This window comes from Centruroides sculpturatus, unplaced genomic scaffold, assembly GCF_000671375.1.
Source record: "Centruroides sculpturatus isolate CEXI.00-Female unplaced genomic scaffold, Cexi_2.0 scaffold113, whole genome shotgun sequence".
In the NCBI taxonomy this organism is placed as follows: Eukaryota; Metazoa; Arthropoda; class Arachnida; order Scorpiones; family Buthidae; genus Centruroides; species Centruroides sculpturatus.
The window spans coordinates 215,604-229,011 of NW_019385770.1; the positions used below are offsets into that span (position 1 = coordinate 215,604).

The window sequence follows — 13,408 nt, forward strand, 5'->3', positions numbered from 1 at the left end:
ATCCTAATGAGGATTCACATAACATAAAGAATTGCACACCGAAACGTGACCGTTTGAGAGATATGTATTATCTCTAGGAAATAGTAAGAGCGACTCGTCCACAGTTATGTCTGTATCTGGTTCGTATAAACTCGAAAATTTAGAATTTAGATCATTTACTAAAGCTAAAATTTTGTTCAATTTAGGAGTTGGATGGGTGGACAGATCAAATGATGCATTATCCGTGAAGTGCAAATTTTGTTAATCTCTGCAAATTATTTTTAGACATAAGTTTAGGAAAAATTGGTGTGCTAAATAAATCATTCGTGGACCAATACATCCTCTCATCCGGATTCTTTTAAAATTCCCTACAAGATACAGATAGCCAGAAATGTATATATCTCGACCACTGTAACAGGCTCCTACTGATACCTGGATGATTGCGGGTGTTGCAGTGCGTAAGGATTCGTCTCGCTAACAATTGGATTTAGCAAATTTAAGTCAAAAAATAACTTTAAAACAGCGAGTGGATCGATGATATTGATAGTGAATCGACAACTCAGATTGACTCTCAAAGGAACTCGGAGGAGGCAGAGAAGGATTGTTTTTTATTAATTATTCTAACATCGAACGAAGTTACTTGTAACTACTAAGGCGTAGAATAAGCTAAAATTTATAACTGTATCCAATTTTACATTATCAAGGAATTTAACAAATTAGTTATCATTATATTAATTAGAAAATTCTCCGGCTGTAACAATTTTACTTTATAAATATTTTTACTTTAATATTGCGCATCAGATGTAATGACTAACATACAAAACCGTGTAAGATTTAAAACTGTGCTTTATTAATCATTATTAACACCAATAATATTGATATGTAATTACATGAATTTTAACACACATAGTGAACCGAATAAAGCGTGATTGAAATGATCGTGATAACAATAAGATAATAACAGTTATAATCCTGACAAAAAGAAAAAAAAATGTTACATTCTTTAATAAATGTTTACATTTTATCAATTTATTGTAACTGTTTTCGTGTACAATAGATAGTACTACTATTTGTTCGCAATGTTACGAAGTTGCACTGGATCGAGAGACAAGTAAGCATAATTCACAATCCAGCTTGACAGCAATAACTTTCAAAATGAATGTATCTGTCTAAAACCAAAATTCTACCGATGACAAGAAATATGTTTACTTTAAGTTTTCTGTTACAAGGTATTTCAAGCGTTCAGATTTCTTATGTTCCGCAGTGCTGGTTTCGCTCATAGGCGACATTGGCAATGGCTTGTGAGTAAACCAGAAACAAGCTCAATTACCAATTGCATAGAATATTTTAAACTTTTATTTGCTCCCTGTATTATGAACACTGTATTACTATTCCTCAATTGAAGACTACGTGCAAACTGACAACGTCTAATTATTGAATCTCCAAGGCTATGTTCCATACATATCGCTGACAGAAGCGTTAATGTGTGGGTGTACAGTACATACAGGTAAAAAATACTTAGAATCGGCTCTGTGTTGCAGTAAATCGATTCTAATTAACCAGGGAGGTTCAGCAAATTTTCCACCTCAGATAGACTCGATTGTGTTTTATTTAATGCCATTTATTTTAAAAAATTACAAGAAACGGTTTAAGCGATTAACACAGCAAATCTACTCTAGAAGTTGTATGTAACAGAAATGTACAAAAAACACGTTTTGATGGAAAATAATTGCAATGTTTTATAAATATTTTTAAATCACCAACAAACGCGTATTTTAAGTCACCTACAAAAGTTTAAGGCTAGTATTATCTATTGAATAAATATTCTACGTATTTCATTTCTTCTACATAAACGGACAAAGTGCCTGCATTATGTTTTCACTATATATAAGCTTTCGATAGTTATAAATATACAGGTGGGTGGCTGTAAATGCAGTTTATACAAAAGAAATCATGTTATTTCGTGCTATTATGATATTATATTTGACGAAAAGTAAGAAAACGGAAAATTTTACTCTGACTTTATTACGTTAAACATTTTTCAACAAATTTCATNCGTTTAAATACTGGCTCCCTTTCATGGTCGAATGAGTGTTGCCAGCTAAAACACGTAAAAATAATATTAAAGTAGTCGAGACATAGCCAAATATTGTAGCGCCATATCACTAGCGGACATTTGAAATTTGCCGACTAGGACGGTCGGTTAATCGGGGGTCGGATAATCGAGGCTCTACTGTATTTGCATTTTCGTAGTAATTGTATTTTTGTTGATCAATTGTGTATTATTGTATTTATCCATTTAACTTGTTATGAAAAATCTATTGTTATTAGTATCAAACGATCTTTTGCATTTTTCCACTCACACAACTGTTAACCCTCCTACGATTTATTCGGATGTTGTCACTCGAACGTCACAGATATTTATAGTTAGAAGTAACCGCGTGATAGCCGGTGTAATTGACTATGTGGTGTTGGGAATCCTAACGGAGGAGACTGAATTTACGATCGTTTAGCCTCTGCATCCTTATTTCACTCATTAAAAAGCCATCTTCTTCGACAACCGAGGGCTAATCTTACAATTAGCTGCCGAGTAAGCGGTGTACAAATCAAAACTCTATTGTATACCATAGCCGACGTCGCAATAACTATTGAATTAGTTTTTCGAGAGCTTAATGTAACCATCCGCCGATTGAAAAATTAGTCAATAATATCGGCTCGGATATCACTCCGGTTGTCAACATGTAGATGGGAAAGTTGACGGATTGTTGCGAAAGACTATCGGTCGTTTATGAAACGATGTGACGAAAATTGCAAGTCGTCGCGCACCTGCCACTTGAAATGTAAACAACGGACTTAATTCTCACGCTAATGAATAAAAGCACGGACAACCGGAAGCTTAATTAACACGATTCGTGTCAGAAAGTTATGTTTGAATTAGTGTCCATCTCGGTCTCCCGAAATAACGGTAAAAGACATTCAGGACTTAAGCTACTTTCATAGAAAGATCTATCACACCTCTCCAAGTCCATTGAGAGGTATTTGCTAGCTCAAATTGGGAACTCTGTCTTCTCGAGACAGAAACTAGGCACGCGATACAGCGTAGAGAATAGTCGCCAGTCTTAGTGATTATATATATTTCGAAATCGCTATTTAACAACATGTAACCTTCGAACTTATATCACTCACCTGTATATTAGCTTTAGACACTTAACAAATTCTTTGTTTATTGTTAAACCTGTCAACTTGTCTATAAATTTAAGGAAATTACATGTCGACTTACAGACGCGCTCCCCACTGGTTTTTTTTTCTTTATAATCATCCGAAACGACAACGTGAGCGGTCTTTGCAGATTGTTGCCGAGTTAATGGTTCCTAAGAACAATTCCTAGAACCTGCGGTTTCTCACATTAGAATAATTAATGAAAACAGATATAAATTAATTATTGTAATTAACTGTTCAATATAATTAAATATAATTCCACCGATTACTCTGTGTGACGAATAAGAACCACTCAGCCTCAGTAACCGCCACTCAGAGGCGGCCTTAGGGAGTGGCAAGCAGGGCAATCCACCGGGTCCTCGCGCAACAACCCGAGTAGAAGAAAGTTGATATTTAAAACTTTATATTTTATCCTTAGCTATTCGTTTTGACAATAAATTGAATTTGATTAATTCATAGTACAGGTGCCTAAATAAAATTTCTCATTTAGATTTATTCAATCTCACATTCGTATTAAAAGAAAGATTAACGATATTAAAATTAATTAATTTATCAGTGAATAATAATAATTTTTGTAATTTGACTATAAAACATATTTGAAAAATTTATTACTATTTGAAACCTGCGCCTCGCGCATTACAAATCCCACTTGAACTCGCGGTTTTGTTACTTTTGTGATTCGTGGCGTTTACGATTTACGCTCGGGGAATCCCTGTGTTTCATTTCGTTCATTAACTCTTGTCACCCGACGCTTATTTTGCTATCAGCTGTATGCGTTACATAATCGTTTCTATAGCACATATCTTTCAGTAGGTAAATAAACATCAAATGATATGAACTTTTAATTAATCTTACGTTATTAACAGTATTTATGGTAAACAGTGAATTGTTAAAAAAAACTGTGTAAAACTGCTGGTAAATAATTTCTGAGTTAGTGTTATGTGCGAAACAAGATTTATAAAATGAGTTCGCGTGATCGTGATGCCGAAAGAAAATTTGAGTCGGGTAGTTCAAAAAGAAACAAGCAATCAAAAGGAAACAAACTATAAAAAAAATAGGTAGAAGCAAATCTACGTGGGTCTTTATATAAATATATAAAAAGTGATGGTCAAGAAACTTCTAAAAACAGTTTATTGACTGAAAGTGACACATTATTGCACTGTAACCCTAATTCAGCTGACATTATTCCTTCAACAGCGTAATTGGTGCCGCTGCCACCTAGTAATAATAGCGAAGATAATGAGTCAACAACATTATTGTCTCTTACACCACCGCAGCCGCCAACACTATCCAACCATGAATACGTATCTGAGTCTATGTCTACATCCATGACTGGTAGGAGTAAAAATCTGAATCCTCAAAATGACCCAGGTTTGTGGACATTAACCATCACTGATGTAAACCGAATTGAGATTGTATTAAAAGGTCCAATCCGGGTTGAAGTTGATTTTTTTTCCCGTAAATAATAATAGACGGCGATTCGGAGAATATCATTACAGTAAAATATTAGCTAATGGTGAAAAACTTGACCGGCGCTGGATGATATATTCACAAACAAAAGATACCCTTTACTGCTTTCCGTGTCAATTGTTTGGACTAGAAAATACAAGAATTGGATCCAGTGAAGAAGTGTGTGATCGAAAACACTTGGGTGATTACCTAAAGTCTCACGAATCTAGCCGATTGCACAAAGATTGTATGTTGAAATGGTTAAAATTAGAGAATGGGTTAAAAAGCCGTACCACTATTGACTTTTTAGCCCAGACTCAAATTCAACAAGAAAGGCAGCGTTAGCAAGATATTTTAGAAAGACTACTTGCAATTGTAAATTTTTAGCATCTCACAATTTGGCCTTTAGAGGTCGTAAAGAGAAATTAATATCTGACTCAGATTCCAGTGAGACTAGCGGTAACTTTATAGATTTAGTAAAGTTAATAGCACAATTTGATCCAATGTTGCGATTTCACCAAAAGCAAGTAACAGACAAGACGATTAATGACCACTATCTCGGAAAAATTATTCAAAATGAGCTTATACAATTAATGGCAAGTCACGTGAAAACTCAAGTTGTTGACAAAATAATAAAGAATAAATATTACTCGATTATTCTTGATTGTACTCGTGATGTTTTCTAATACAAAAACAGCTGACATTGAAGAACATTTTATTGGCTTCTTAGCTGTCAAAAAATCCACAGCTCAGAGTTTGACTAATTATATAATCACAGAGCTAGAACAGCTGGGTATATCATTGCAAAACTGCAGAGGCCAAGGATATGACAATAGAGCCAATATGCGTAGAGAAAAAAATCGTGTCCAGAAACGTATACTTGAAATTAATCCACTTGCTTACTTTTTACCTTGTGGGAGTCACAGCTGGAATCTCATCCTAGGAGATGCAGCATCCTATTGTGTTCAAGCAAAATCTGTTTTTGGTTTGCTACATACGTTGTACACTATGTTTGCCGGCTCGAGTCAGATAGGCTATTTTAAAAGCACATGTAAAATCCTTATCGCTAAAACCACTTTCCGAAACTAGATGGGAATGCAGGGTAGAGTCGGAGAAGGCCGTTAAATACCAACTAAGCGATATATGTGATGCTTTGAAGGATTTAGCAGAAAATACAACAGATTGTCAGTTGATTAGTGAATGCCATTCTATAGAAAAGAAAATAACTACCTACGAATTTGTAGTTGCTGTTGTCGTATGGTATGACATTGTTACAAAGATAAATGTTATAAATGTGGCAGAGTGAAAAATGCATTTAGAAGCGGCAATACAACACCAAGACGCATTAACACATAGGCTTGATGCTTACGGAAAAATGGTTTCTAATCATCTTTGGAAACAGCGAGAGAAATAGCCGAGGAAAATGATATTCACAGAAAGTTCAAAGTGGTGAGAATGAGACGTAAAAGAACAAATTTTGATTATGACAGAGAAGATAAAGCTCTTGAATTGCCTGCGAAAGAGATTTTCAAAATGAACTATTTTTATGTCATTGTCGACAATGTGCGCGCAAGCGGCCAACCTAGATTTGAGGCACTTAAACATCATGAGAGCATATTGCGTTTCATGTATAACATAAAAACATTAAAAGAAACTAGTGATTGTGAACGTTTGAAGCAATACAGCAACTCGTTAATACCTCTAACAGTAGGAGAAACATCTGATACTGATGGACATGAATTGTTTTAAAAACTGGAGTACCTTTCGCACCCATGATTGCTTAATGGTGTCTATGCTATTTATATGTTGTGTCGTGTCCATATGTTGTGAATGTAAATTTAATAGTGTATTATTTGAGTCTGCTAAAATTACTGCTTTATGTAACTGTGATGCTTCTTGTTTTTTGTAGAAAAACTCTCGCAATGTCTGTGTTTGTTTGTAGTGTAGGTTAACTATGTCGATCAGGCCACGTCATCCATTTTTAGGTGAAAGGGTTAATCTTTCTATGGCAGATTTAAGATGATGTTGTTCATGCTTAGTAAGTGTTGTTCTTGTTTTCCTTTGGAGTTGCTCAAGATTTGTGTGAGTCTAATGTATAACTCCAAAAGAATACGTGAGTACTGGGACGATATATGTGTTTTAGTGCTTTAACATCATCTTATTTCATCAGCGAATGAAATAGAATCATAAGAAACACAACAACTGTGATAAAAAATATATAAATAAAGACTGAAATTAATGGAATTACGTAAAAGTTCACTTCACACCTTTCACCTTGTGACGACACACTGGTTGTGGAATACTGAACTGGTCTACATGAACATTCATAAGCAAAGTATGAAGAAAAATCTCATAGATATTACGATCAATTGGAATGAGACCTGGGTAAATGTTGGGAGGCTTCCTGCTGAGTGGAGAGAACTCACGTAGAAAATTTTGAACATCGTAATGACTACGGAGTATCTTCACACCCACCAGCGTGTAAGTACTGCTCATTGTCCTCGGTGTGATCACAATGAGAGAATCTATCACATACTTTTTGAGTGCCACATCGCTGAAAAAATTTGGCACTGGGTAGACAAAATTTTTAATACTTGTATCTCCTGGCAAAACGTAAAGTTTCACTTTAATTTTTCTGTTATAAATCAAAATAATTACTTAATTAATTGGGTTACTGCTTTGACAAAGAGGGTCATCTAGAAAGTGAGATGCGCCCTTATTTTTGAAAATAAAAAATCAAACGCAACTTTTGTAACAAATAAAATTTGTGATGAGGCAAACTTCAAACTAAAAGCTGACTATAAAAACTTTTCTGAAAGGGAACACAACGCGGTATACACTTTGGCACTGAAAATATTATATGGAAAAATGTTAATAATAAATTTGTATTTAATGATCAGTGGCAATAAAACTACTTCTGATTCGACTGTAATTGTAATCACCTACGCCTTTGTATGTAAAAAATAAAAACTGTTATTGTAACTGTTATACTCATAAAATTATTTCTGTATAATTATGTAACCTTTGAATCAACTCTATTTTATAATAACTCGTAATTGTACAGTTTTTATATGAATTTTTCTGTAATTATAAGTGCCAATGTTTGTAAAATGTGAAAGCCGAAATATTAATGCTGTAAATAGTTTTTTTTATAACTCACTTAATATCTATACTCAGTATAAAAATATTATTTAACTTTTTTTTTATTTGCGCTTGTTCTGTATACTTTTCCCTCATAATACTCACCTTGTTTATAATTGTATATATCTTACTACTGTAAATATTCTTGGGTATTATGGTCATGCCAAAATTTATTGTCTTCATATTAATTATTTAACTAATGTATACGTCACCAAAAACAATGCACAAGGATTCCTGCTGCTCAGCATCTTGCTGATTGGTAACAAGTAATAGTTCTGAATAAACAGTATAGTATTTTTTCCGGTGTAAATTATGAATTTGTATAGATATCCTAATGAGGATTCACATAACATAAAGAATTGCACACCGAAACGTGACCGTTTGAGAGATATGTATTATCTCTAGGAAATAGTAAGAGCGACTCGTCCACAGTTATGTCTGTATCTGGTTCGTATAAACTCGAAAATTTAGAATTTAGATCATTTACTAAAGCTAAAATTTTGTTCAATTTAGGAGATGGACAGATCAAACGATGCATTATCCGTGAAGTGCAAATTTTGTTAATCTCTGCAAATTATTTTTAGACATAAGTTTAGGAAAAATTGGTGTGCTAAATAAATCATTCGTGGACCAATACATCCTCTCATCCGGATTCTTTTAAAATTCCCTACAAGATACAGATAGCCAGAAATGTATATATCTCGACCACTGTAACAGGCTCCTACTGATACCTGGATGATTGCGGGTGTTGCAGTGCGTAAGGATTCGTCTCGCTAACAATTGGATTTAGCAAATTTAAGTCAAAAAATAACTTTAAAACAGCGAGTGGATCGATGATATTGATAGTGAATCGACAACTCAGATTGACTCTCAAAGGAACTCGGAGGAGGCAGAGAAGGATTGTTTTTTATTAATTATTCTAACATCGAACGAAGTTACTTGTAACTACTAAGGCGTAGAATAAGCTAAAATTTATAACTGTATCCAATTTTACATTATCAAGGAATTTAACAAATTAGTTATCATTATATTAATTAGAAAATTCTCCGGCTGTAACAGTTTTACTTTATAAATATTTTTACTTTAATATTGCGCATCAGATGTAATGACTAACATACAAAACCGTGTAAGATTTAAAACTGTGCTTTATTAATCATTATTAACACCAATAATATTGATATGTAATTACATGAATTTTAACACACATAGTGAACCGAATAAAGCGTGATTGAAATGATCGTGATAACAATAAGATAATAACAGTTATAATCCTGACAAAAAGAAAAAAAAATGTTACATTCTTTAATAAATGTTTACATTTTATCAATTTATTGTAACTGTTTTCGTGTACAATAGATAGTACTACTATTTGTTCGCAATGTTACGAAGTTGCACTGGATCGAGAGACAAGTAAGCATAATTCACAATGCAGCTTGACAGCAATAACTTTCAAAATGAATGTATCTGTCTAAAACCAAAATTCTACCGATGACAAGAAATATGTTTACTTTAAGTTTTCTGTTACAAGGTATTTCAAGCGTTCAGATTTCTTATGTTCCGCAGTGCTGGTTTCGCTCATAGGCGACATTGGCAATGGCTTGTGAGTAAACCAGAAACAAGCTCAATTACCAATTGCATAGAATATTTTAAACTTTTATTTGCTCCCTGTATTATGAACATTGTATTACTATTCCTCAATTGAAGACTACGTGCAAACTGACAACGTCTAATTATTGAATCTCCAAGGCTATGTTCCATACATATCGCTGACAGAAGCGTTAATGTGTGGGTGTACAGTACATACAGGTAAAAAATACTTAGAATCGGCTCTGTGTTGCAGTAAATCGATTCTAATTAACCAGGGAGGTTCAGCAAATTTTCCACCTCAGATAGACTCGATTGTGTTTTATTTAATGCCATTTATTTTAAAAAATTACAAGAAACGGTTTGAGCGATTAGCACAGCAAATCTACTCTAGAAGTTGTATGTAACAGAAATGTACAAAAAACACGTTTTGATGGAAAATAATTGCAATGTTTTATAAATATTTTTAAATCACCAACAAACGCGTATTTTAAGTCACCTACAAAAGTTTAAGGCTAGTATTATCTATTGAATAAATATTCTACGTATTTCATTTCTTCTACATAAACGGACAAAGTGCCTGCATTATGTTTTCACTATATATAAGCTTTCGATAGTTATAAATATACAGGTGGGTGGCTGTAAATGCAGTTTATACAAAAGAAATCATGTTATTTCGTGCTATTATGATATTATATTTGACGAGAAAAGTAAGAAAACGGAAAATTTTACTCTGACTTTATTACGTTAAACATTTTTCAACAAATTTCATATTGAAAGCATCTTACAACTAATATCTAACCATGTACCTGTAATTGCAATTTGTAATCATTTTTTTCTGTTGACTATGAACTATGTTAACTAGTAATTCCATATTTAAACATTTCGTTCAATAATAATAAATTTAGCTTTTAACTTCATCCCACATTCTGAAATTCAATACGCTTATTGATTAACGACATTGTAATGCTCTATTGACAATGCTCTACTCTGAACAAAGAAAATGATATAAATTATAAATAGTTAATAATCATAACAAAATTCCAATGGAGTAATGTAGACGTCGATGCTCAAATTATATAAAAAGTAGACTAAATCAATTATATTAGTACGATTATTAAAAAGAAATCGTGAATATAAAATTATGGCTGTGAAAATTAATATTAATTATTGATTCGAATATCATCTTGTGGTATTTGTATCTACTCTAATAAATGTTTTGTAATCACCTTTAAAACATAACACTGGGATTCAGCTTACAGGTGAAGAGTTTTATTTTATAAGATAATTTTATCACAAAAGTTTAGAAAATATAAAATTAGAAAACAGCAAAATGTAATTTTCTTACTTAATATTGAAAAATTTTAGAATATCTAAAACCAAATGCAAAACTTTCGATAAATCACAGATTCGATTATACGGAAGAAACAAAAAAAACGGAGAAGGAAGTGAATATTATGGATTAATAAATTTATATATTTAACACGAAAGAAAACATTTCGAACTAGAACGGTTAAGGGTATAATTGCGTAAAATTTAAAGTTGGAATCTTTTCATCTTTTTTCCAATTATTAATTCGACAAGGAAGCAAGCGAACGACAGAAGGTAACCGATAACAAGAATTGCGAAGGCTCCATAAAAATTCTTTAATGCCAAGGGGTCAACATGAGGCTCTGTTTCTTTACTCATAGCAGCTCTCTTCTTAACTAGTTTCGTAAGCGGGTTGTTCCACGAGTCAACTTCTGTGTAATGATCTCGAACGCCACTTTCGAATATATTGTACATTCTGAAATAAATATAAAGCGTAATTACGAAATTTTTAATTTAAGAATTCGTATATTTAAAATAGAACTTACATTTTGTTGAAATATTCTTTATGGGGAAATCCTTTTCTCATAACGAATGCTGACGGCATGGAAATTAATACATCGTCAGACACTGTAACATCCATGGCGATTTCGAAATCGGAAATTTTCATGAAACCCATATTATAAATGTATGCAACACGAGTGTAATCGAAGGATTCGTCGTTACCGTTGTAATACAAATCGTGTGTACGTGTGATATTATTGCTTAAAATATCTTCATACAAAATTTTCAAATAACTTTGTTTGGAATTCTGAAAATAAAGGTTTTTAAAAAATTTAATATTAAATTGCTTTATACAGTCACGAAACAATAATTCGGATGCATTACTGGCATTATAACGTCATATAAAAATACAGTATACTTCTTATACTTACTTCTGTGTAACCTTTTCTCAAAAGGCCGAGATTTGGTTTTTCATGGAAGTTGTGCTTGTGTGTGCTCCTCAGTTTTCGAAGGATTACTTTGGATATTCTGCTTTCCTGGACTAACCGTTTGTGTTGTCTTACTCGGGAAATTCTTCTGGTCAGTTTGTTACTAATTTTGTTCTGGTGTCTGAATCGGGGGGATAGTTATTAGGGGTCAAAATCCGAAAACTTTAACCGGCTTTAGCGGTAGTGTGGATTGTCAGAAGGGGGCGTACTTGCACTGTCTTGTTAAAAGCAACAAGGTGTACCTGTTAGTAAATTTTGGTAGGGATAGATTTATTTTTAATTGTTTTACGCAGTTTATATTTTCAATGTTAACTCAATGGAGAATTTGTGAACACTTAAATTTATAACGACCGTTATGACCGTTCAAGGATCGTCTTAACCGTTTTATAACGGTCTTTAAACGGATTTCAACGGTTTTTTCTTTAACTGTAACGATTTTAAATTTTAAAATTTTATTCTAGATGTTCATAGTTTTTCATTGTCGGGATTTTCATTGTTCTAACGGTTTTTTCCTTTTAATTGTTAAGTTAACATACCCTCAGGAGAATTAGTTATTGTTTTTATGTTAATTTCTTTAGGCTAATAATTTATTAGTCATAATTAGTAAGCTTACTAGTTTGGCTGGGTCTCTGATTTTAATCCCTGGAAGGCTATTAATTCATTGGTTTAATTGATATTGTGTTGGTATTGCAACTCCTTTTGTGGTTAACATGGAAGGAATTGAGTTAACTGAGGACACAGATTTTAAGGACCCCTCTCAGGATAGAATGGAGAACACTGTCATGGATATTAATAACGAGACAATACTCAACTATTAAAGATACTTAAGGAGGCTAAAGCACAAACCCGAGCCCTACAAATCTAACATTTAAACCGAGAAGCGTAAACAAGTTAAAGATAGAGTTATGCAGCCTTATGCTACAATACAACAAATGTTTGGGATTTTGAAAGAAATTTGAGTAGGAAAAGATAAAGAAAATCAGGATAACATAATACCTCAACTAGTAGAGACTATGAATGAAATAAGATCCAATGATCACCGACATTGTCATAGAATAGGTCAACCCACCTACGCTGAGGTTGTTAAAGCTGCCCCAATTCAGTGTCAAACAACTAAGGCAATTAGTAACAGGAGAGGAACAGGGGGTAACAGTGCAATTCTACTGTATCCAAACAGCGAGGAGAATGTAAATATCGACATGAAAGAAATAACTGATCAGATAAAGAATAAAATTCAACCTCACCAAATTAAAGTTAAGGCGAAAGAAATTTTAAAAAATCAGGGAGAATGAAGTTTGTATAACAGGTGGAAATGAAGACCAGGGTCAGAGGCTAAAACAAGCTATAGAAAACATACAAGAAGTAAACAGAAAGATAACATGCAAAACATCACATGGAAGACGTCCACGCATCATACTTTTAAATGTGGCTCTAAGTGTCCCCGACGATAAAATAATCAACACTATAGTTCAACAAAATGATATTTGGGGAGAAACAGAAAGCGGTATGATAGAAGAAAATTGCAAAATCAGTATGATAATAACAAAGGGAAGAACCAAAGAAAATTGTCGCCATGTAGGAATGACAGTAAACTCCTTACATCCGTAAATTAATAATAGCCCAAAAACAAGTTTATACGTCATGGGCCACCATTAGGGACGACGACTTTGTCCCAGTCACACGATGTTACCAGTGTTTTGGTTTTGGACATTGGGCAAGGGAGTGTACACAAGAAC

The 13,408-nt window shown here is 33.3% G+C and overlaps 1 protein-coding gene across 1 annotated transcript; it reads right to left on the reverse strand.

Annotated features, from left to right (window-relative positions):
* Window positions 1–10,814: 10,814 nt before the first annotated feature.
* Window positions 10,815–11,395, reverse strand: LOC111641964. Its single transcript, XM_023388216.1, has 2 exons — window positions 11,229–11,395; window positions 10,815–11,158 (listed from the first exon to the last, which is right to left on the reverse strand). The coding sequence occupies exons 1-2, from the start codon at window positions 11,357–11,359 to the stop codon at window positions 10,909–10,911; spliced, it is 381 nt and encodes a 126-aa protein (XP_023243984.1). The 5' UTR covers window positions 11,360–11,395; the 3' UTR covers window positions 10,815–10,908.
* Between the last annotated feature and the right edge of the window lie 2,013 nt (window positions 11,396–13,408).

Coding starts and splice junctions, on each gene's coding strand:
- LOC111641964 (XM_023388216.1), bottom strand. CDS start 11,359: ATGGGTTTCATGAAAATTTCCGATTTCGAAATCGCCATGGATGTTACA. Junction 11,159..11,228: donor AAAGAATATTTCAACAAAAT/GTAAGTTCTATT, acceptor TATTTATTTCAG/AATGTACAATATATTCGAAA.